Raw genomic sequence first — 23,362 nt, 5'->3', positions numbered from 1 at the left:
AGGAAATTTTTCAGTTTGGGTTTTGCTTATATCACTTGCTTCATTACCCCTCTTTTGGCCCCTATTCTTGCATGCCATTTTTGCCATACTTATGCTTGCTGTTTGGCCATGTTTATAACTGTGAAAGTGCATCTTTTGGGACTGTCTAGCTTCTGTCTTTGCATTGCATGTCCATATTGTGCATGTTTGGCATAGCTATAGGCCATTTCGGGTGCCTAAATTCGCCTTTCGGGACAATTCCATGCATTTCATGTCATTTCGCCTCATTTCGGGACTGTTTTCCCCCATATTTTACTGCTGAAATTCCATTAGAATGATTGCTATCCATTCCATGTCATTTCATCGCATTCCGTCATTGCCTCGATTTGCGTGCCCGTGTGCACGCATTTCGAGGCACTTCATTTTCTGCCATCGGCATCTTATGTGAGTGCGGCTGAGGCTCTCTCATGTTAGTATAAGTCCATACTTCATTTTCCATGTTATTTGCATTGCGTATGCATTGCCTCGGTTTGCGTGCCCGTGTGCACGCATTTCGAGGCACTTCATTTTCTGCCATCGGCATCTTATGTGAGTGCGGCTGAGGCTCTCTCATGTTAGTATAAGTCCATACTTCATTTTCCATGTCATTTGCATTGCGTATGCATTGCCTCGGTTTGCGTGCCCGTGTGCACGCATTTCGAGGCACTTCATTTTCTGCCATCGGCATCTTATGTGAGTGTGGCTGAGGCTCTCTCATGTTAGTATAAGTCCATACTTCATTTTCCATGTCATTTGCATTGCGTATGCATTGCCTCGGTTTGCGTGCCCGTATGCACGCATTTCGAGGCACTTCATTTTCTGCCATCGGCATCTTATGTGAGTGCGGCTGAGGCTCTCTCATGTTAGTATAAGTCCATACTTCATTTTCCATGTCATTTGCATTGCGTATGCATTGCCTCGGTTTGCGTGCCAGTGTGCACGTATTTCGAGGCACTTCATTTTCTGCCACCGACATCTTATGTGAGTGCGGCTGAGGCTCTCTCATGTTAGTATAAGTCCATACTTCATTTTCCATGTCATTTGCATTGCGTATGCATTGCCTCGGTTTGCGTGCCCGTGTGAATTTCGAGGCACTTCATTTTCACCCGCCGGCATCCTATGTGAGTGTGGCTGAGGCTCACTCATGTTGGTATAAGCCCATTTGTCATTTCCATGTCATTTCATCATATTTTACCATTGTCTCGGTTTGCGTGCCCGTGTGCACGCATTTCGAGGCTGTCACGACCCAAACCCGGCCCTATGGGTTTAGCACCGTAACCGGCCAGTAATCCGAGATTACCGAAGGCCTGCAGAACAGTAATACAGTAAAACAGAGTACAGGGCCTGGCGGAAGCCAATACAGTAATTAAATAGTGTCCAATGAGCTGTGACAGTCTGTATGCAAAAAGGCTTTTCATGCATTCATATATATAACAGCACAGAACAGTATGCACAATATTTACAATCATTCAGACTAGGGACTCGACCCTAGATAATAGTACAGTAACACTCGGTCTATACAGAACAGTAAAACAGTACGGAAGGGGGAAAAACGAACAAAACACCCCCAAGCCATAGCATGGCAACTCGGAACCTCGCAGTGAGGCACAAAGGCTGGCTTGACAAAACTGGAGTAACCCTGACGCCTCTAGCTGCGGTCTGGTGCCTGTACACCTACATATATATATGAGCAGTGAGCTAAAGCCCAGTGAATAACATAAAGCGTAAAGGGGTTTAGAATGAATGTCCTTACAGTAATGAAAACAGTTCAATTCAATCAGTATTTCAGTTGTTCAGTACAGCAAACAGTCATATGTGGTACATCCATTAGCATAACAGTAACAGTAGGTCTTAAAAGACCGAACAGTAATGATGGCCATCAGTCAGTAAACAGTAGTGGTTCCACGAGGGAACCGACAGAGATCTCTGTAACAGTAACAGTAACAGTAAACCGTAGGTACTAAGGATGCCACAGTACAGTTCAGAAATAAAGGACATACATTCATTCAGTAATACCAGTTCAGTAAACAGTTCAGTTCAGTATTCAAAAGATATCAGTTGAACATATCTTTACACAATTGTTACTCACAGAGTTCTGGGCTACAGTATGCTAGAGCGTGTCTCCCCAGTCGCCAACCCTACACAGTTCACAGGTTGAACACACACTAAGCTACACAGTTGGGAAATATCATAACTTAATCCCTAATTTGCCTTGGTGTGTTCTACAACGATATCCTCATCTAAATGTCTTAAACTAGGCCTAAGAATGCCTAGGATAGGATGAGGATGCAAAAATGTACATTTAAAAGCATTTTCAGGATTTTCAGAAAAACAGAATCCCGCTCGAGCCCAGGTTTCCCCGCTCGAGCGTACAGGCAAACAAAGGTACACGCTCGAGCGTAACTTTCCCGCTCGAGCGTACTGTAAAAGTACTGGATGGGTGAAATCCCCGCTCGACGCCCGCTCGAGCTTGAGACAAGACTCCGCTCGAGCGCCCAATCCTCCGCTCGAGCGGACTGTAAAACAGCGCAAGATGCTGGAAGCTCGATTTTACCGCTCGAGCGGCACTTCCCCCGCTCGAGCGGACGACTGAAATCTGGAAATCCCAGATTCGAGCTCCAGGTCCAAAACCAAGCTCAAAAGCATCAAAACCAATCCTCTTGGGCCCATTTTCTGGAAAACATTTATAAACACATAGAATATCATGTTTCAAAGCTCAATTTGAGAAATCAAAGCCCAAGGGTGTTTAATTCAAACCCAATTTCAAACCAATTTCAAATCATTTTCAAGAACAATCTTCAAACATGACATGCATGATCTTAAATCATTTTCAAAGCTTTAATGCTGTTTCAAAAGAGCTCAAACCTTCAAAAAACAAGATGAACTCATGGAGTATGACCAAAAGATGGACATGCATGTGAGGCATTATGAACTACAACCTCAAAACTTCAATATATGTACATGCATGCAACAATTAAGCTACAATTCAACATCTAAACCATGTTTTGGCTCTAAACTCCATCAACATGACATGAACCATGCAAGATTCAACTTAAAACATGAATAAGAAAACAATGGAGCTACCTTAAGTCTTGTATTTCAAGAAGGGAGTTCAAACATGCAATATCCTCAACAATTTCTTCAATTCTCTTCAAATTCTAAGCAATCTTGAGATGAACTCAAGACTCTCACTTCCTCTCTCTCTAAGTTCGGCTGAGGGTCTCACCAAAAGGCTAAAGAAATGTTTGATTCAATGTATAAGGCTCAAGTGTGCGTGTGAGATAGTGGCCCACTCAAGGGCAAAACGGTAATTAAGCCCAACTCTTCAATTAGCTTATTTAATCTAATTTAATCATACCTAATCAATTTTCAGATAATTGTACTATAAAATCACATAAATTATGAGGGTCGTAAAACATCAATCGGTTTCTAATTCGGCCGCCGATAAGGCCTTCAATTAGCAGTTTAAACATATAAGCATGAACAGACAATCATACAGTCAAACGGATAGAATGCAATTTAACTAACATATACTCAATCAATTCGGTTTCCAATTTCAGTCAGTCAGTTCAGTACTTTTAATCAGTTCAATTATCAGTCAGTTATCAGTTCCGTTTAGCAGTAATCGGTGATTATCGGTAATCGATCAGTCCTTAATCAGTAAACAGTATGAGGGTTGTTACAGAGGCACCTCATTTTCATAGCATTTACCATTGCCTCGGTTTGCGTGCCCGTGTGCACGCATTTTGAGACACCTCATTTTCATAGCATTTACCATTGCCTCGGTTTGCGTGCCCGTGTGCACACACTTCGAGGCATCTCATTTTTATTGCATTTACCATTGCCACGGTTTGCGTGCCCGTGTGCACGCATTTCGAGGCATCTCGTTTTCATTGCACCTATTATCGCCTCGGTTTGCGTGCCCGCGTGCACGTATTTCGAGACACCTATCATTGCCTCGGTTTGCGTGCCCGCGTGCACGCATTTCGAGACACCTATCATCGTCTCAGTTTGCGTGCCCGCGTGCACGTATTTCGAGACACATATCATCGCCTCGGTTTGCGTACCCGCGTGCATGTATTTCGAGACACATATCATCGCCTCGGTTTACGTGCCTGCGTGCACGTATTTCGAGACACATATCATCGCCTCGGTTTGCGTGCCCGCGTGCACGTATTTCGAGACACATATCATCACCTCGGTTTGCGTGCCCGCGTGCCCGTATTTCGAGAGACATGTCATTTTCTCGGTTTGCGTGCCCGCGTGCACGTATTTCGAGACATGTCATTTTCTCGATTTGCGTGCCCGTGTGCACGCATTTCGAGGCATCTTATTTTCATCATATTTTGCATTTTCTCGGTTTGCGTGCCTGTGTGCACGCATTTTGAGACATCTCGGTTTGCGTGCCCATGTGCACGCATTTCGAGGCATCTCATTTTCATAGCATAGTGCATACTAGGTTGTATCTTAAACAGCATTCTGTCATTTTCTCGGTTTGCGTGCCCGTGTGCACGTATTTCGAGGCATTTCATTTCCATAGCATTGTGTATGTTAGGATTGTATCTTAGTTACATTTCATGCATATCATGCATATCGCATCGTATCCGGGATAGGAGTTAGCCCGGGCACGGGAAGCGAGGTACATTTCGTACTCCGAGTGACGAAATGTGTCTCAATTCCCCAGTCACCGACACTCCGGATTATCCATGATGGAGTTAGGTTTTAGCTGTAGTTTCATGTGCATTCATCCTATATTGAGTTGTGCATTTCGACTCCTCGGCCATCATGCCTCGGTATGCGTGATTGGTGGCACGAGGATCGAGACATGCATATATCTGTGCAAATACATTGCTATGCCCCTTTCCTGCTCTCTGTTGCAGCAAAACCAGGAATCAGCAACCTTTTGGGGCTTGGCACGCATTTCAAGAACATGTGTAAACATAGGCTAATTGGGGCATTCCGGTGGATTTCCGCGCAAGACAATCCGGACATGCATCATCCATCAGAAGCAAGGCAGTCCCTGGCTTGCACGCCAGTTTTATTTGCTTTCTTAGTTAATTCATTAATTAATTAGGATTCTGTAATATTCTCATATTCGGACTGTAATATTTGGACTGTAATATTCTTTTATTTGGGACTGTATATTTATTCGAACCCTCTGCGCGAGGGCCACAACTGTAATAAGTGTCGTGTGTATGTTGTATGTCTTCCAACCCCACGTCTTTCTCCCTTTTATTTATCCGCTTTTGATGGTTAGATTAGGGCATGTTTAAATTAGCATACAGTACGACAGCATGTTTGCATCATTCATCTGTATTGCATGCACCGGGCTCGACGCATCATACTAACTGCATTGTACTTTCAATTTCAAAGTTGAATACATGATAGTTGTAGCTTTTCATATACCATCTTAGAATAGCCGAGCCTGCTATAGTTGCATTCTGCATGTGTCACATTAGGCATTTCTGTATATTTAGGATCATGCATGATTTCTAATAAATTCCTATTTTGGCTTGGAGTACTCGGTAAGTTTTATGCTTTAGCATCCTTACATGTGTGTGAGTGACTGCCATGAATAGCATGCTTACCATGAGGCTATGTGCTTATCTGATATATCTGCCTGAATGCCAGTGGGTGAAGGTTGGGTTACTTAAATTGGAATAAATCATCAAATGTTTCAAGCCTGCCTGCGGGTAGCAAACCATTTTCAAAAACAAACATGAAATGTTTCGTTCCAATTCAGGCGACCCGGTCTACATTTGTATGCTGTGCGCATCATATAGTAACCTAGGCTAATAAACCGGAATAAGAACTCACAATGTTTTCAAAAATTGATATCATGGTTAGTAGAGACCGGTCTATGACCGGGCGAGCGGGGGTGCTCACGAAGTGACCTTCCCCAATCGTACCCAAGTTCCCGAGCCGAGGCAACTTTGGTGATGACGGACACGTGGCCTTTTGGCACCGAGTCAGGGTTTCCTAAATTTCCCAAAATAAAATATTTAGGTGGCGACTCTGTATCTGGCAAAGCAGTCCATGTTTGGCACTACTTTTTCAAAAATCAGTTTCTCAAAATGATTTGCCGGATTTGGACTCTTTGGTTCAGATTAGGAACCGTGACATTTCAAGAGTCCGAGCTGTAGTGACCCCAAATGAACAGAACGGGAGCCAACCCTCCCGGGGCGTTCGGGGACGTCTACACTTATCCGACAATTTTCATTCTCTACATATTATCACTCGGCTTCAAGAACATTTATTTGGCCTATTATCAACAGTTTCGACATCCGGCGTATTAGCATCTACAAGTCAGCTACACAATCTTGCTCGGCACTATTCTCTCAGCATTAGCATCTCGGCTTGCCGAAATCCACATTTGAAAATATTAGCAGATTCGTGTCAACTCAACGAGTCCAAACCTACCAACCCGATGAGCCAAGAACTAACCAAGGTTCGCCGGTAATTGCGAAACGGACCAAATTTTCAGAAAACTAAAATTTTCATAATCGTCAAAATCAAGTTTTGGCCATACTAGTGTGAAGTACACATTAAGCCGAGTCCAACGCAACAAACCGTGTCAAAATCGGAGCTAAAACGAAGCCGTACGGGCTAGGCGAAATTTGTTCAGAAATTCGCCTATTTTGTCGAAGAGAACGACCAGAAGTTGGCAAACAAAGAAATTATTGTGTGCATTGCGGTTAAGTTACATCATGTCATAGCCAAACAATCAAGTTCAAATCTATAATGAGCCAAATATATACACAAAGATTTAAGGTGGCAAAGTAGTTAAGTATTAAACATTTTTCACAAAGACATGAGTTCAAATCTTATAGGCAACAACATTGTTTATATTTTTTGCCACCGAGCCGTTACATGCAGAATAAGTTAGAAAAATTATCTAGTGCTTTGCGGAGCCTAATTCTCCCCCGATCTGCGCCGTCGGATCTATTTTAGCTATAATTACGCCATCCGAAGTCCAATTCTAGCAATCGACTAGCCGTTTCCAACTATTTCGAGCCTTTTGAACACATCCGTACGGTCTAATTTTGCAAATTCCATACCAAACATTCATAGATGTTATATGCAATGCCACATATCGCAGCTAAAAACAACATTTTTGCCGTCATACCTGGAGTTTGCTCAACGCCGAATTCACCAACTACATCTTATTTGGCGACTCTCTGCCTATCTCCCAGCTTGACTCATTTGTCACCAAAGGATGAATTCCTTCTGAATAACAACTTTCACTACACAACATTAGACATTCTCGAAACAACAACAATTGTTAATTTGTCTACCTCTTCAGCAAAAATCTCGCAATTTCTCGAAAACACGGGGGCACGAAAATCCATTTCAAATTTTATCGGCCTACTCGGCAATTTTGGTCCACGTCCATTTTATTCCTTCCGAATAACAAATCTTATTCAAAAGCAATGGGGCAAATATACGTTGGACAAGAAACTCAACTTCAATAAATTGGCAACCATTGCCAACAAAGTTCTTAGCAAATCCAACTCCGAAGGGATGCCGACACACCGTGAAGCTAAGAAAAAATCGCCGACCAAACGATCGGCACAATCACCGACCCAAGTGTAAACGGACACCGATGTTTTGACACTAGTTACTCAGCAGAGCATCAATTTTACTCGGCAATATTATTCGGTACCATTATTAATTCAACATCATGTATGATCATTATTCGGTCGTGTATCAACCTTCTTCGGCTAAACAACATTATTGGTCAACTTTATGCATTGTCAAACTTTATGTAGCAACATTGTTCACAGTATTCGGCAACTTTATTCACCTAACAACATTATTTAGCAAAACAATTGCCTACTGGGACATCAGTTAATTTTTCGCTTTCCAATGGGGGCACATCAGCCGATCATCATCTCGGCACCTTTGATATGCATGCATACTCGACCAACTTGGTACAAACATTACAACGACGTTTACTTGAGTTACAAACTCCCGCTCATTTTCACATAGCTTGAAGTAAGCGCCCGTTTTGGGGCAATACATTACACACTTGGCAGTCGGTAGTTTGTATATTTTTGCACACCGTCATTTTACTAAAGCCGAATCTTCCCTGCAACATAGGGCAATGGGAATCTACTTTCCTTCCGACTAACACTTGTCATTCGAAAGCAATGGGGCAAGTCTACCTTGGACTAAATGCAAACTGAGCAGCTCGGCAATTAAATAGTTGGCCCAATATCTACTTGGAAATTCCATACAAGAGGAGCAATATTATTGGTGATTAACACGTCCACCTTATTCGATATAGGATACATTATTCAAAATCCTTGCCATATTGGCACTTGGTTGCCACTTAAAATCAGCAAAAGCCTCCGAGTACAGCGCAATCTTTGCACTCGGCACAAAGCGCCGTTAGCAAAAGCCTACACCTATGCCCGGGGGTTAGAATACTGCGGCCTACACCCATGCCTGGGGGTTAGAATACTCCAGCCTACACCCATACCCGGGAGTTAGAATACTGCGGCCGACACCCATACCGGGGGTTAGAATACCGCGACCGACACCCATGCCGGGGGTTAGAATACCGCGGCCTATCGTTATGATTTATTTGTATTCCTTTCTGGGTTTTAGCTCACCCCCCCTCATCCAATGATTGACTTATATACATTTATACATACATTCAAGCATACATGAAGTCATTCATTCATACATTTTATTCATTTATCAAATGTATTCTTTGTCAAATGACCTAACATCTATTTGAACAGTATAACTCGGCTATAAAAACTCTCATTCCTTCTACCGAAGACAATGAAAGTTTTGGGACAATTGTGGGAGCTACAAAAATATAGGTATTAACTTATTGGGCCTAACCCAAACAGAGTCTACAATGGATCCAGTCCAAACAAATATCACACCCCCCCATCTATATAAAGAGGGGGCATCCCCGAAGAATGGTATGTTCTCTTTCCCTACACTACACACCAAGTACTCTACACTTTCAACACTTTCAGTCTGCTTAACAGGTGACTGACTTCACCATCGGAGTGCCTTCGGCCGGCAACCCCGGTTGGGTGGCGCCGATCATGCTCATCTTTTGCAGGTATACCACAACCAAGTTCATCTCTTCGTTGGATCTCAACAATCCATGTGAGAAGATATTTCATGGTCTCACAATTTATAAAGTAAATTTTCAATTAGTTCATTCTAAATTTCTATTATCCTTGCAATTTTCTTTCATTAAATTTTTACTTTGTTATTAAGTCTCACTTCAGATATTTTAATTTTCTATTTTCTATTTTTTGGTAAAGCCTTGCTGGTTTGGCAATAATTTTTTAGTAGTTTCGTTTCTTTTCTTTTTTATAGAAAATTTAGAATAAAATTATTACTAAAAAAGATGATGAGTTTGGTAAATATTAAAAAATTGCTTTTTCATTCTTGACTCTTTTAACCGGAAACAAACATAGTTAAATTGACACACTTGGAAATTTATTTTTGCTAGTAAAATTTTTCATGAGATAAATACACGATATTTTTAATTTTTTGATGAAATTCCATAATTAAATACTTATTGAAATCTTAATGATTTTGCTTTTTAATTCATTTGTATTTTTGTTATTGAATTAGAAGTAATAAAATAACATACAAAGAGAAAGAGATGAAAAATATGAGAGAAAAAAAAAAAGAAAAGAATGTGATATTTTTTGGGAAAATTTTAGGAAATTAAATATTTAAAAGGGGCAATATTAGAAATTATTGAGAAAAAAAAATGAAAATGAATTTTTTTAGATATGTAAAAAAAACAAAAAAGAAAAGCTATGAAAAATGGGAAAATCTTAGGCATATAAAAAAGGAAAAAAATAATTTCAAATTAATGAAGCAATATGTGTTCAATACAAGCGAGAACTGTACAAAAATAAAATTGTTGTTACTCACACTCTATTAATTATTTTTTATGTTTTATTTATTTGATATTTTGTTAAATAATCAGGGCACATATATGAACTAAAAAAAAAGTCTACCAAGTCAAGAAGAGAGAGAGGAAGTTTCCCCCAAATTTATAGAGGAAGATCAACTTTGAAATTCACTCTCTCCCATTTCTTGTACCCTTCTTCTCTTCTATTCTCTTGCCTCGCGTGATTGTAGAGATCAAAGTCTTCGGAGCTTCAGATTTTCAGGAGACTCTCAATCGGCCCTCTTGTGTTCGTCTTGTCTTCCAGATTGAACAGTTGTGAGTTTTTTTTTTTTAATGCTTTTTGGGTTTGATAATTGATCTTTGATTTCATGGTGGTTAGTATTCAAGAACCACGAATATCTAATTCCTGTAAAAGCTTAGGCATTCTTGTATATCAGCACATCACATCACATCACGTAAGAACAATGAAATATAGTAAACGAGAAATGTTTCGTTTTGACAGTTTTAAGGCATTGTGGCAAAAATTGTAGCCCTCTAGCATTGTTGTATAGTAAACTACACCAAGTTTAATAGACTTTTATTTCTTTTCATATTTATCCTTGATATCAGCTTTTGAGTTCAATTTAAGTTTCAACTTTAAAATAGCAGTGTTTATATATATGTTTGTGCATATATATATAATACATTTAAATTTTTTACGGAAAATTTGGTTGGTTTGATGGAATGAGAAAAACAGTTTAACGGGTATAGAATATGACAGTTGTTGGAAGTAGAGGGCATTTCTGGATAAAGAAAAAGCATGGCAGCATTCACGCCAAATGGGGTGTACGCTTTATATAATATGGAATAAGATAAGGTTACCCTCTTTGATTTGGTTTCGTAACACTTTACTATCCAGTCATTTAAAAAAAGCCAACCTCTCTCATGTGTATTGTATTGGACTAAATTATATCGCTAACTCGGTTATTGACAAATGTATAATGACATTAATAGCCTTCTATATTCTTCTTTTTATCCTTTTATTTTATCCTTCTCTCGGTTCTGATCTGAATATACAACTAATTTTAACTTCAATTACACATTAACCAATAAAACCTGATATTATCATATTTCTTACCTAATTTTTAACTTTTCAACCTCTTAATCTCATGTTACATTATAACATTTTCACACGCATGCATATGATGAATAACCCATTTTTTGTTTATTATTTTCCTTCGTATTTTGATTGATTTTATATTTTCACGACTCCTCTAAAAATAAACTTGCAGAACAAAAACATGGTGGATGCAATAGTGAGTGTATTCTTGGATAGACTTCTTAATGCCCTTGAAGAGGAGAGTCGTTTCCTGATCGAAATTAGGGACCAGTTGAAAAAATTACAGCGTGAGCTGCGATTGATGCAAAGCTTCCTCCAAGATGCGGAGAGGCTCAAGAGAAAAAATGAGTCACTTCGCGCTATCATGGTTACTTTGCGAGACTTAATTTATGAAGCTGGAGAGATATTGGCCGATTGCCAAGTTCAATCAGAGGATGAAAATGATACTGTCTCTGCACGCTGTGCAATGTGTTTCCACCCTTCAAAGCTTCCAGCCCATTATCAAGCAGGGAAGCGCCTCAGAGAAATTAATGAGAATATCACTGATATCAAACAGGATATGTCAACGTACCTTGGAGTGTCACTACTTAACCAAACGGGTCCCACAGATGAGGACAGACATCTTAAGCCCAGTTGGAGCACTCCCTTGTATGACCATAGCAAGGTAGTTGGTTTAGAAGGTGATACAGAGAAGATCAAAGATTGGCTATTCAAAGCAAACAATGACATTCTAGCTATTGGAGTTGTTGGTATGGGTGGAGTGGGCAAGACCACGATTGCCCAGAAAATTTTCAATGATAGAAGAATCGAGGATCGCTTTGAGAGGAGAATATGGGTGTCCGTTTCTCAGACATTCACCGAAGAACAGATCATGAGAACCATATTAAGGAGTTTGGGAGATGCCAGCGTGGGAGATGATAAAAGTGAGTTGTTGAGGAAAATAAACCAGTACCTATTAGGCAAGAGGTATTTAATTGTGATGGATGATGTGTGGAGCAAAGATAATAAATGGTGGCTCCAAATCTACCAAGGATTGCCTAAGGGGAATGGAAGCAGTGTCATTGTCACGACAAGAATTGAGGAAGTTGCTCGGAAGATGGGAGTCTCAGAAGCAAGAACTCATTGGCCCAAATTCCTCAGTGAAGAGAATAGTTGGTTACTGTTTCGTATGATAGCATTTGCAGCTACTCAAGGAGAGTGTATTCACTCCGAGCTAGAGACTGTTGGTAAAGAGATTGTTGAAAAGTGCAAGGGGCTTCCACTAGCTATCAAGGCAGTCGGAGGTATGATGTTATCGAAAGAGCCTTACTATCATGAATGGAGAAGAATTGCAAATCATTTTCGAGATGAATTGGCAGAAAATGATGACACCGTGATGGCTTCGCTACAATTGAGCTATGATGAGCTCCCAGCTTACTTGAAGTCGTGTTTTTTGTGTTTCTCACTCTATCCGGAGGATTGTGTAATTGAAAAAGAGCAATTGGTCCATTGGTGGGTAGGAGAGGGTTTTGTCCCGTTGAGAAGTGGTAGATTATCAGCCGAAGCTGGGGGACATTGTTTCTCAGAATTAACAAACAGGTGTTTGGTAGAAGTGGTTGATAAGGCTTACAGTGGAACAATCTACACTTGCAAAATTCACGATATGGTTCGTGATTTGGTGATCAAGATGGCAGAAGATTATGCATTTTTTAAACCAAATGAATTGAACTGTCGCCATTTGGGTATTAAAGGTGATATGAACCGGAAGCAAATAATGGCCAATCAAAAGCTGCGAGCATTGTTGACTACTACCAAAAGTGGTGAAGTGAACAAGATTGCTTCAAATATCGCAAACAAGTTTTGCAGATGTCCACGCTTACAGGTATTGGATCTTTCTAAATCAATCTTTGAAATCCCTCTTTCGAGTTTGTTAGATGAGATTGGATCTCTCCCCAACTTAGCTTGTCTCAGCTTAAGCAACACGCATCCATTGATCCAAGTCCCGCCTTCACTAAAGAAGGTTCATAAGCTTCAAATTTTAGACATAAGTTATTGCCAGAATTTGAAACTCATTCCCTCTTATATTACTACTTTTGCAAAGCTCTCGGTATTGGATGCGAGTCATTGTGGTTCACTTGGATATTTCCCCAAAGGCTTAGGAAGGCTTTTGAATCTTCAAGTATTGTTGGGATTTAAGCCTGCCAAGTCGAGCCAAGAACAAGGTTGTCGTATTGCTGAGCTTAAAAACTTGACTCATCTTAGAACACTCGGTTTACACCTAAGTCAGGGTGATGAGATTGGAGATGACGAGGTCGATTCATTGGTAAACCTCCAGGAACTTCAATTCCTGTCGATAAATTGCTTTGACAGTCACGATGAGGATCTTGCAGTCAAACTTGATAAATTGACCCCTCCTCGACAACTGCACGAGTTGGGTCTCAAATTCTATCCGGGAAAGATAAGCCCGGATTGGCTGAATCCTCACTCACTTCCTATGCTACGATTTCTATCGATTTGTTCTGGCAATCTTACAAAGATGAGTGAGGGATTCCGGGGAAATGGAAATGTTGTTTGGAAAATTGAGGGTTTGAAGTTGGAAGCTTTGTCGGACTTGAGTGAGGAATGGTCGGTGGTGCAGCAAGTGATGCCATCTTTGAGGACATTGAATGTTTGCTGGTGTCCAGAGCTGGAGGGATTCCCAATTGAAGATGCCGGGTTTAAAGGGGGTGTTTGGAAGAAGGAAGAGCAACAGAGGTAGACTTAAAAACTACAAGAAGCATAATTTCTGTTATGTAATTGTTGTCAATTGTTTTGTACTATATATTTTTTGAATTGATTGCATTTTTATAGTTGATACATTTGAAGTATTGGCTAGCTCTGTAATATATATTTTTTCCCTTTGTAAGAAGTGTTAGATTTGGCGGCTTTATTCAGAGAACGCAAAAGCTTTATGTAAGCACAAATTTGATATTTGACAAATGACTCCTTTGGCTATCAAATAGAAACCACTGTGGTCAACAGACTGCACTATATGACACACAATCTTGAGTGCACAGTTTAATCTTGGGAGACATAATGTTAAATATATATATATATATATTTATACTGATTAGGAAAAGTCTTATATTTTGTATGCGGTTTCGTTTGGGAATAGGTTATTTTAGTAACTTTTTAATTTTTTAGTTAAAATATGAGATAAAAAAAACTAGTATGTTTGGGGTGACTTTCTGACTTTTTACGAAAAGATGTACAAAAAATAGAAAGAAAATGAAATCTTTGACTCTTTAGTATAAATTATAGATTTTTTGACTTTTTAATTTTTTTAATAATTTTTTAACTTTTTAACTAAATTATTAACTTGTCAAGCGAGACTTCAGAGTTTGGTATCAAACTCTACACTGCATAGGCTAGGTTTAAAGCTGAAGGATTTATTCAGTAAATATGGGCTTTTGAAACCTTATAGCATGGGTTCCGATACCCTTTGGAGTACCTGTCTTCACCAAAAATTGCTACTAACTCCATTAACCATGGTTAAATTATTGGGTCTCTGACATGACAATTAGGTAAGGTACCTTATTAATTTTTTTTTTTTTTTTGTTTACTCATTAAACAAATTAAATTTGAACACATTTTAAAACTTGTTAATTTCTTAAACTTAATCTGAACTTAACTCAGTGGACTACAAACTATATAAAAAATCACAGTACTTCTTGATGTTGATCAATCCAATTAAAACTCGTCGAAATTTAAATTAAATTTAAACAATATATTACTTTGCTCAACTCAAACTACTTTCCAACCCAATTAGCTGAACCTTCCTCATTCTTCTTGTACATTTTAGTATCTGTTTGACAACTTAACTTATTTAGTGTCTTTTTTAATAGTTTGACTATTGTTTTAATTGAATAGATAGTTGTAAAAAAAGAAAGTAATTAAATAATGTGTATAATGCGACATTTTGACTTTTTTATAATTTTTTTTTTTTACGATTTTAATCAATAAATTGGCTCCCAAACGGACCTTGATATAGTATCAGTATCTAAATTTAGCATAAACTCCACTGAGAGAAGCCTATGCAAACTATTTATGATATTTTCAGTGGTAACTTGTGTTATTTTTTATTGTCCCAAAAAAAAAAAAAAAAGGAGAGAAGTTGGCAGAATGAGCCGGTATAGTATTGGACCTAAGGCCCAATAACACAGTAAGCGAGGGTACTCCGAGTAAAACGAGACGCGTCGCACTGGATCATTTTGCCGGGAAAGGAGGGAGAGACGTTAGTTGGAGTTAGGTTGGTAGTGGGAAACATCTATTTGATTTGAGATTCCAACGGAGTGCCTTGCATTTCTCCCACCCTCATCTCTCTCTCTCTCTCTCTCTCTCTCTCTCTAAATTTAGAAACAGAGAGCTCAAAATCGGCAATGGAAACGAGACTCTGTCAACAAATCCTAACAAACCATTAGAAACAATCCTATCCCTCTCTCCCTCTCTCTCTCTCTCTCTCTCTCTACACGTCTTTTTTTGTTTTTGTTTTTTATTCTCTCTCTAGCTGTCCTCTTCTCCTTCTTCCCAGGTCACCATCTCCAGAGGATTATTCGGTCACTTAAACTTCCCCTCTCTCTCTCTCTCCCCACCATTTTTTCCAGAGGTAATTTCTCTCACCTCTCTCTCTCTCTCTCTCTCTCTCTAACACACAACCCACGAAATTTATCAATTTTGTTGTGTTATCATATCAATTTCATTGTTAAAAGCCATTGTTCATATCACGACTACCTAATCTCAGGTGCTGTTGGAGTGCTGTGAATTAATAGATGATTTAATGCAACGTACTTGACAAATCTTATAGCTATTTTGAGTTAATTTGTAAATGAGCCATTTTTGAGGGGTTTTTATTGTGATTTTGTGATATAAAGAATGTTGATGTTATGCCACAAGATGCGATGCTTTGGATGGTGACATAATTGAAGCATTTTGTGTTTTTTTTTTTTTTTTTGGTTTGTTATTGATTTTCTTGTAATAATAATGGTTGGAATATGCAGGCATTTGGCTAAGACTTTGGTTCATACATCGTGATATGAGTGCTTGATTCTTCTGCCCTCTTGTCTCATCATCCAATTCATTTCCACCCTAGTGTCATCATGTCTGGAGTCTCTGGACCTTTATTTCCTAAACCAGGTAATCATTTATTCTGCCTATTTTCATCATTTATTCTTCCTATTTTCGTTAAGTTTTGAAGTTTGTATATGGCACTTTTTTTAATTGGAGGTCTTGAAATTATAAGAATTATGTGAGATACCTTGTGTATGAACCACAAAGTTAAGGAAACTCTCTAGTTTTCATTCCCTGTAAGTATACTTGTTTATTGATCTAGCAATATTTTGGCTGGAACAGAATTATAGATATTGCTTATTATCTGTCAATCAATCTGTGTTCATCAGTCAGGAAGAGAAATATTTGGCTGAAGAACATGAAACAATTTTTGACCTGCTTGGTCATTCCCATTAATTTTGTACTACTCATCCAGTTCGATGGAACTCCCTGGTTTTTTGTTGTCTTACTTAATGAATAAGCCAACCTTATACAACTAGCAATGCAATGCAATTTTGGGAAGATTTTCTCTGGCTTCTTTTTTGATATCTTGTGTTTGAGGCCTAGTTCCTTCAATGCTTGTGTTACAGCTCTTGACTTTGAAAACGAGGATGAGAAGAGAACCAGAATTGGGTCTTTTAAGAAAGCAGCAATAAATGCCTCTGCGAAATTCAGGAATTCCTTGACAAGAAAGGGCAGGAGAAATAGCAGAGTCATGTCTGTTGAAATTGAGGATGAGCATGATGCTGAAGAGTTAAAGGCTGTCGATGCATTCCGTCAAGCACTTATATTGGATGAATTACTACCATCAAGACACGATGATTACCATATGATGCTAAGGTTGTTTTCTTTTCTTATTCCTATTTTCATTGCGTGCATGTGGTTTTACTATTATTTAGTACCTGGCTGTTTGTACTGCATATTTGTGATGAGGCTTTTTTTTATCAACACTAATAGAGAAGAAAATGAGAACATAGAACACGAGTGATAGGTTGATACTCTTCTTAGAGAAGAAGTGAACATAGAGCACACATATAATACGAAGATACCAACATGTATGTATGCATTTTTGTCACTTGTTAAATGTGCATGTATATTCACACTTTTGTCACTTGTTAAATGTGTATGTATATTAACATTTTTGTGAACTAAGAAATTGCTTATTGATCTGTATCAATAGTTACCAGGCTCAACAAGGTGTTGAATTCATGGGTATGCTAGATATCTGTATTTATTATTATTATTATTATTTTGAGTCACTTGTGAAACCATGGCTGTACATAGTTACATCAATGTAGAATATTACAGGTTTGTGTTTGGCAGTAAGTAGCATATCTGCTGTAGGATGGTTTCAGTACACTCAGCATTGTGAATTTGTGATGTAGTACATGTGACATAGAAAAGGAGTTACAACATCACTGGTCTGTTTTCAGTTAACTGCAATCACATTTGCTCTATTTCTATATGGCATCGAATTAACTCACTCGCTAAATTATTTTTGAGTACACAGATTTTTGAAGGCCAGGAAATTTGATATTGAGAAAACAAAGCAAATGTGGACTGATATGCTTCATTGGAGGAAGGAATTTGGTACTGACACAGTTGTGGAGGTATTCATTAGGAGATATCAGTGGATGATGATTTAAAATTCTGCTCTACAATTTGCCAGCAGTATAACGCTATGTTGAATTTTATTTTCCTCTCTTCTATTTCTTGTGTAAGGAGTTTGAATTCAAGGAAATCAATGAAGTCTTAGAATATTATCCCCATGGACATCATGGAGTTGACAAGGAAGGTCGACCAGTCTACATTGAGAGACTGGGCAAAGTAGACCCTACGAAACTGATGCAAGTAACAACCATGGACCGCTATGTAAAATATCATGTACGGGAGTTTGAGAGGACCTTTGATGTCAAGTTCCCGGCTTGCTCAATTGCAGCAAAGAAGCATATTGATCAAAGTACAACCATCTTGGATGTGCAAGGAGTTGTATGTGATAGTATCAACTAATTTTTTTTTTTTTGAAGTGCATACGTCCTTCCGAATTTGCTACTGTAGTGTTTTTCTGTGATTTTGAATCATAATATAGTCTTAAATAATATGATAAAGATAATTTACAATTACATTTTGACTCCAATTGTTGCTGCAGGGACTTAAAAATTTTAACAAAGCTGCCCGAGAACTTATACAATGCCTTCAGAAGATTGATGGTGACAACTATCCAGAGGTACTTATTCTTTTGTCATTTAGAGAATAAAATGCTAGCTTCTTTATTTTTTGTTTAGTAGACTTTAAATGCTGTATTTATTTATGTAACCTCCAAATTGTTGTTTACTCTGTAGACTCTGAATCGCATGTTCATCATCAATGCGGGTTCTGGATTTAGATTGTTATGGAATACTGTTAAGACTTTCCTTGACCCAAAGACCACTGCAAAGATCCATGTAAGTGTTTAGCTTCCGCAGCTAAAGCTTCTATTTTTTTTATTTTTTATTTGTATCAAGGACATAAAGTTAATCTGTGAGAGGTGTGGTTCACTAGGTTCTTGGTAACAAGTACCAGAGCAAGTTGCTTGAAATAATTGATGCTAGGTAATTTTCGTTGATTTTAGCCTCTTACAATATTGTTTTCTGTCTTATGTTGCAATTCAAAAATCTCTCCTTTTTGGTTTGCTTTCTAGGGAGCTGCCCGAATTTCTAGGAGGTACCTGCACTTGTGCTGACCAAGGAGGCTGTATGCATTCTGATAAGGGACCATGGAAGGACCAGGAAATAATGAAGGTGTTCTGCTACCTCTTTTATTCGTGTTCCCCTCTTAACACCTGAAATTCTGTATAGTTCAGCTAGCAGTCTTCTGGTGAGTAAAGTTATTTAATTCATCATTTGTCTTGCAGAGGGTTCAAAATGGTGAAGCCAAATGTACAAAGAAATCCAATGCTCAATGCACTGAGGAAAAGATAATAGCTGAGGATGAAACAGTATGCATAAAACACCTAAAGTCTTTGACATATCTGCCTTTGATTTTTATTTTTATTTTTGGATATGTCCTGTTGATTGTATTTTTAATGCTTTGTTCCCCATTTCTTCGTAATTAGTATGCTTTTTACTGTTTTCTTGGTTTAAAGATTGTTTTCTTGTCATTTCTACTTAAACCAGTTTATGTCTCTATAATCAAATTAGGGATGTGACTATTCTAATGTGCAGGCAGTTCAAGTTGCGTATGAGGTGCCTTCTCTCTCTCCAGGATGTGCAAAGGACATAGATTATTCACTTTCTCCTATTCATGAAGATGTAAGCATTTGAATTTTTCTAGAAACAAATCCTGCATGGTCTTGGTAGCAATTGAAAGGTCATATCATATAAGTTGGCAGTTTTTGCCTACAATTTAGAGCAGATTGAGGTGGCTAGATGACTCAACCAATTTCAACAATATGTCACAGAAGTGATGAATCCATTTATTGAGACCATGGTGAATCAAAATTTCTTCATGAATTAAAAGAGGGTGCAGTTTCGTGTTTCCTCAATATGTCATTCAACTCAAAATGTCCCTTACCCAGTGAATTGTCTTCATTGGTGCTTGAATGTTGTGAAACATGTGGGGTGGAGATAATTTCTCTTTCTTCATTGTGTTTTATGTGCAACAGGCTGACATAAGCATACTCACCATATATTATTGCAAAACCTTCAGAACAACTCTGTAGTTTCATCAAATTTGTTTGTTATTTCAGCTTCTAATTTTTTCTATTTGGTTGTAAAAAGTATAATCACACATACTTTCTCCATATTTTATCTGGGAATAAAATGGCAGGTTTTTATTACCAAAAACTGCCATAAATCATATGATTATCAAGACTACATGCCAGTGGCTGATAAGACAATGGAGTCAACTTGGAAAAAAGTGGTAGATAATGAGAGATTTGCCCTCTCAAAAGGTATGTTGGTCTTTATGGAATTAGATACATATATATGTTTACATTTTTTAACTTCTGAGTGTAATTTAAAACATGTAAAATGCAAAGTTACTGCGTAGATTTAAGAAAATAATAAGTAGTTCTGGCTACTTTTTTCCTTTGTGTAATTTTGATTGACTGAGTACGTTCTCATTTGCAAAATGGAAGTAAATGAATGGACTCAAACCAAGAAGCATGAATGAATATGGGACATAGCTACAAAAACGATACAGATATGTTGACAATTTTCAAAATAACAAGATATGACACGGAAAGAGAAGGCAACAAATAAATATATATATTTTTACATATACACATGATGAAAGTAATGTTTTGTTTTTTTTAAAATTTTTTGAGTTACAAAATACATTTAGATTTATTATATCAAAATAGGAAGATTTTTTTTCCGCATACTATATATTGAAAGAAAAAATGAACAAAAGGTCCTAATATCTATTTTGTACTCACAAACAAATCGGAAGTTTAAGATTTGTATAGTATAAAAGCCTAAATGAGGAGGAATTAGTGTGTATAAATGCACTGCTTTGATTTTAATCATTGGCTCCCATTTCATCTTCTTTAAACTTATGTTGTTTTTTATACGTGTCTAAACATCAGTGACATGTGTCCTCAAGTGTCCAAAGCATGTACAGTTCTAAAAATATTAAAAAATAGTAGAACACGTTTAGGCACTTGTGGAACCCTCGGTATCTTCATGCTCAATCTTGTGGAGAATGATTACTGAGTGTGATCACAAACATGTTAGACATTAAACATGAATTGCTATTTAATTGAGCATCAAGAAAAATGACATGACATGTTTGTTGCCCTGATTAGAAAATGATTTCATCACATGGTGCTCAAGTTTTGGATTCTTTTCTATTTATATGCATGCATGCGTATATGTCCTCGTATGCATGTGCCACCAATTGAGCGATTTAACGTACTTGATGCCTAAAATACCCATTGTGTCTTTGTCAATCCTTTTTTAATCAAATAACAGGGGCAGATTGTTTTACTGTGCACAATGTTTGCAAGGCTCCTGAAGGGTTCAGCAACCAGATCTTCACCGGTGTTATGGCTGTTGTCATGGGCGTTGTCACAATGATCAGAGTGACACGGAACATGCCTAAGAAGCTCACTGATGCCTCACTCTTATCTGGCTCCTTGCGCTATGATGACACAATGATGAAAGGCGAGCAGGCACATCCACAAAAAGTACAAGCACCGGCCATCTCCAGTGCAGAGTTCTTATCTGTCATGAGACGCATGTCTGAATTGGAAGAGAAAGTGACTATTCTGAGCATGAAACCTGCAGCCATGCCTGCTGAGAAGGAAGAAACACTGAATGCTGCCGTAAGCCGGGTTGACACCTTGGAGCAAGAGCTCATGGCAACCAAGAAGGTACCCCTTGTTTTCATATTTTTTGTTTTTATTTTTTTAAATTTAATTTTTTGTTGTTGCTATATTTATGATTGAAAGAGAGCACTGAGAGCTGCCGTGGGGATGTCCTAGTGACTAGTCTTTATATGGATACCTTTTATCTTTAGTAATAGCTTCTAACATAGTTGTGACTTTTAGTATGGGATTTGTAAAGGTGCTGAAAAAGACATATAATAACTTCTCGTCTGTTGTTGGATTCCCACAGACAGAAATAAGTGAACAGTGAACACAGCTGACTACATTAATAAATACGTGTGTTCTCACACTAAAAAAGTCAGCGAAGAAAATTTTCTTTAGGACTGAACACAAAACGTTACTGAAACTCAACAGTTGGCTCTCATTAGATAAGCTTACACTTAAGGCCATGTTTGTTTGGGCGGACTGGATTAGGTTGTATTAACATTCCATGACTAATAGTCCTAAGACTATGAATCCCTTTGGATTGCGTATTCTATCCTATGTTTAGATTGACTTAGGATTATAAGGAGGGACTAATAGTTTAAACTTTGGATTAGTCCTCCAATTTATATCCCACTCCCCTTTGTGGAATTAAATAGTCCATCATATGTGGGATACCATATTCGGATGGATTGTTAGTCCGTATTTCAATTGTTTAACCAAACATCAGATTAATAATTTTATTGGACTATTAGTCCAATCCTAAGCTCATGTCTACCCAAACAGACATGGCATAAGAGTTCGACTTAGAGGTAACAAATGAAATGCAAGTTTCTGAAGAATTGGTTGTATTGGTTGCTTCACCGCGGTTAACAAAATAAGCAACTTTGCTATCACGAGCTCGGTTCCTTGAAAGATATTTTACAGTGAATTATGTGTTGGAATTCTTGGGTATCCACTGGTTGGTCATTAGGTCTATATCCAATCAAATTAACCCCTCCCAAACCCTCATCTGATGGAATTAAATTGTGTATACCTTTTTTTAGTCATATATGTTACACCATATATTTTACCCGAAAAAGTGATTAAATCATTGATCGGAGCTTCTTATTCTTGTACTTGTTGCTATTGTTTATTTAGGCTCTGGAGGATGCTCTTGTCCGACAAGAGGAGCTCCTAGCTTACATCGACAAGAAGAAGAAGAAGAAGAAATTGGTAAGACATATGATGCTTGCTCTGGTTTTCTTTTTCTTCAAAAAAAAAAAAAAAACTTGCTTCTCTCTGATTGTCTCATCTTTTTTTTTTTGTATTCGTGGTTCCAAATACAGTTCAGCTGGTAAATGGAGAAATGCTGGACGCTGATGGAGGCTCTGCAGTGTGGTGCTTGATTGATGTTCTTTTCTTCTCCAGGACCGGCCAAATGCATGACTTGATGTATGATTTAGCAAATACTGGGCCCAAGCTTCCTTATACAATTCAATTTCTTTCATTCATGTGTATATATAACTTAAATAAAAACTCAGTATCTTATTATTCTCTGTAAAATGGTGATGTCATCCATTGCACTTCTGTTATTTAATCAATCTTTGTTTTCGAATGTGTGTTGTAAAACATGGTATAATCTCATTTTAAAATGGTATTTTGTGATCCAAAACTGTTGCAAATTTTTTTTCTCCATATTTGTTTTCCTAATGCTGTGTTTGATTGAGGAATTTGAGGAGGGATTTGGAAAGGGAAAGGAAAAAGGTATATGAAATTATGTGAAATATAGGCATGATTTATTTACATTTCACCTACTTTTTTTATTTCCCTTTTCAAATCCCTTTCCAAATCTCCCAACCAAACACAGCATAAAGGTTTCCTAAAAGGAAAAGAGTCAAATATAATAAGGCCAAGTTTGGGAACACCCCAAAAAGCCAAAAAGCCAAAAAGTTACTCAAAAAGTTAAAAAGTTATCACTATTCACCAAAAGTCAACAATTACGGCTGCACAACTC

At 38.0% G+C, this 23,362-nt stretch overlaps 2 protein-coding genes across 3 annotated transcripts; both read left to right on the top strand.

Moving 5' to 3' along the window:
* Positions 1-9,986: 9,986 nt before the first annotated feature.
* Positions 9,987-13,990, top strand: ZAR1 (HOPZ-ACTIVATED RESISTANCE 1). Its single transcript, XM_028207401.2, has 2 exons — positions 9,987-10,228; positions 11,185-13,990. Exon 2 carries the CDS (start codon positions 11,194-11,196, stop codon positions 13,747-13,749), a length of 2,556 nt encoding a protein of 851 aa, XP_028063202.2. The 5' UTR covers positions 9,987-10,228; positions 11,185-11,193; the 3' UTR covers positions 13,750-13,990.
* Positions 13,991-15,295: 1,305 nt separating this feature from the next.
* LOC114266496 (phosphatidylinositol/phosphatidylcholine transfer protein SFH12) lies at positions 15,296-23,020 on the top strand. Of its 2 annotated transcripts, none has more exons than XM_028207402.2 (15): positions 15,296-15,636; positions 16,028-16,163; positions 16,667-16,916; positions 17,587-17,686; positions 17,799-18,065; positions 18,226-18,303; positions 18,419-18,520; positions 18,618-18,667; positions 18,757-18,856; positions 18,970-19,053; positions 19,280-19,366; positions 19,884-20,007; positions 21,029-21,429; positions 22,507-22,581; positions 22,695-23,020. In XM_028207402.2, the coding sequence occupies exons 2-15, from the start codon at positions 16,127-16,129 to the stop codon at positions 22,704-22,706; spliced, it is 1,767 nt and encodes a 588-aa protein (XP_028063203.1). In that variant the 5' UTR covers positions 15,296-15,636; positions 16,028-16,126; the 3' UTR covers positions 22,707-23,020. The 2 variants fall into 2 exon arrangements, with proteins under 2 accessions (XP_028063203.1, XP_082749501.1); XM_082893375.1 differs by having other exon boundaries at positions 15,330-15,636; positions 19,256-19,366.
* Positions 23,021-23,362: the final 342 nt, after the last annotated feature.

Source organism: Camellia sinensis, chromosome 1 (genome assembly GCF_055761805.1).
Source record: "Camellia sinensis isolate YWXY chromosome 1, ASM5576180v1, whole genome shotgun sequence".
Classification (NCBI taxonomy): Eukaryota; Viridiplantae; Streptophyta; class Magnoliopsida; order Ericales; family Theaceae; genus Camellia; species Camellia sinensis.
This window is presented reverse-complemented; position numbering and strand designations above follow the sequence as displayed.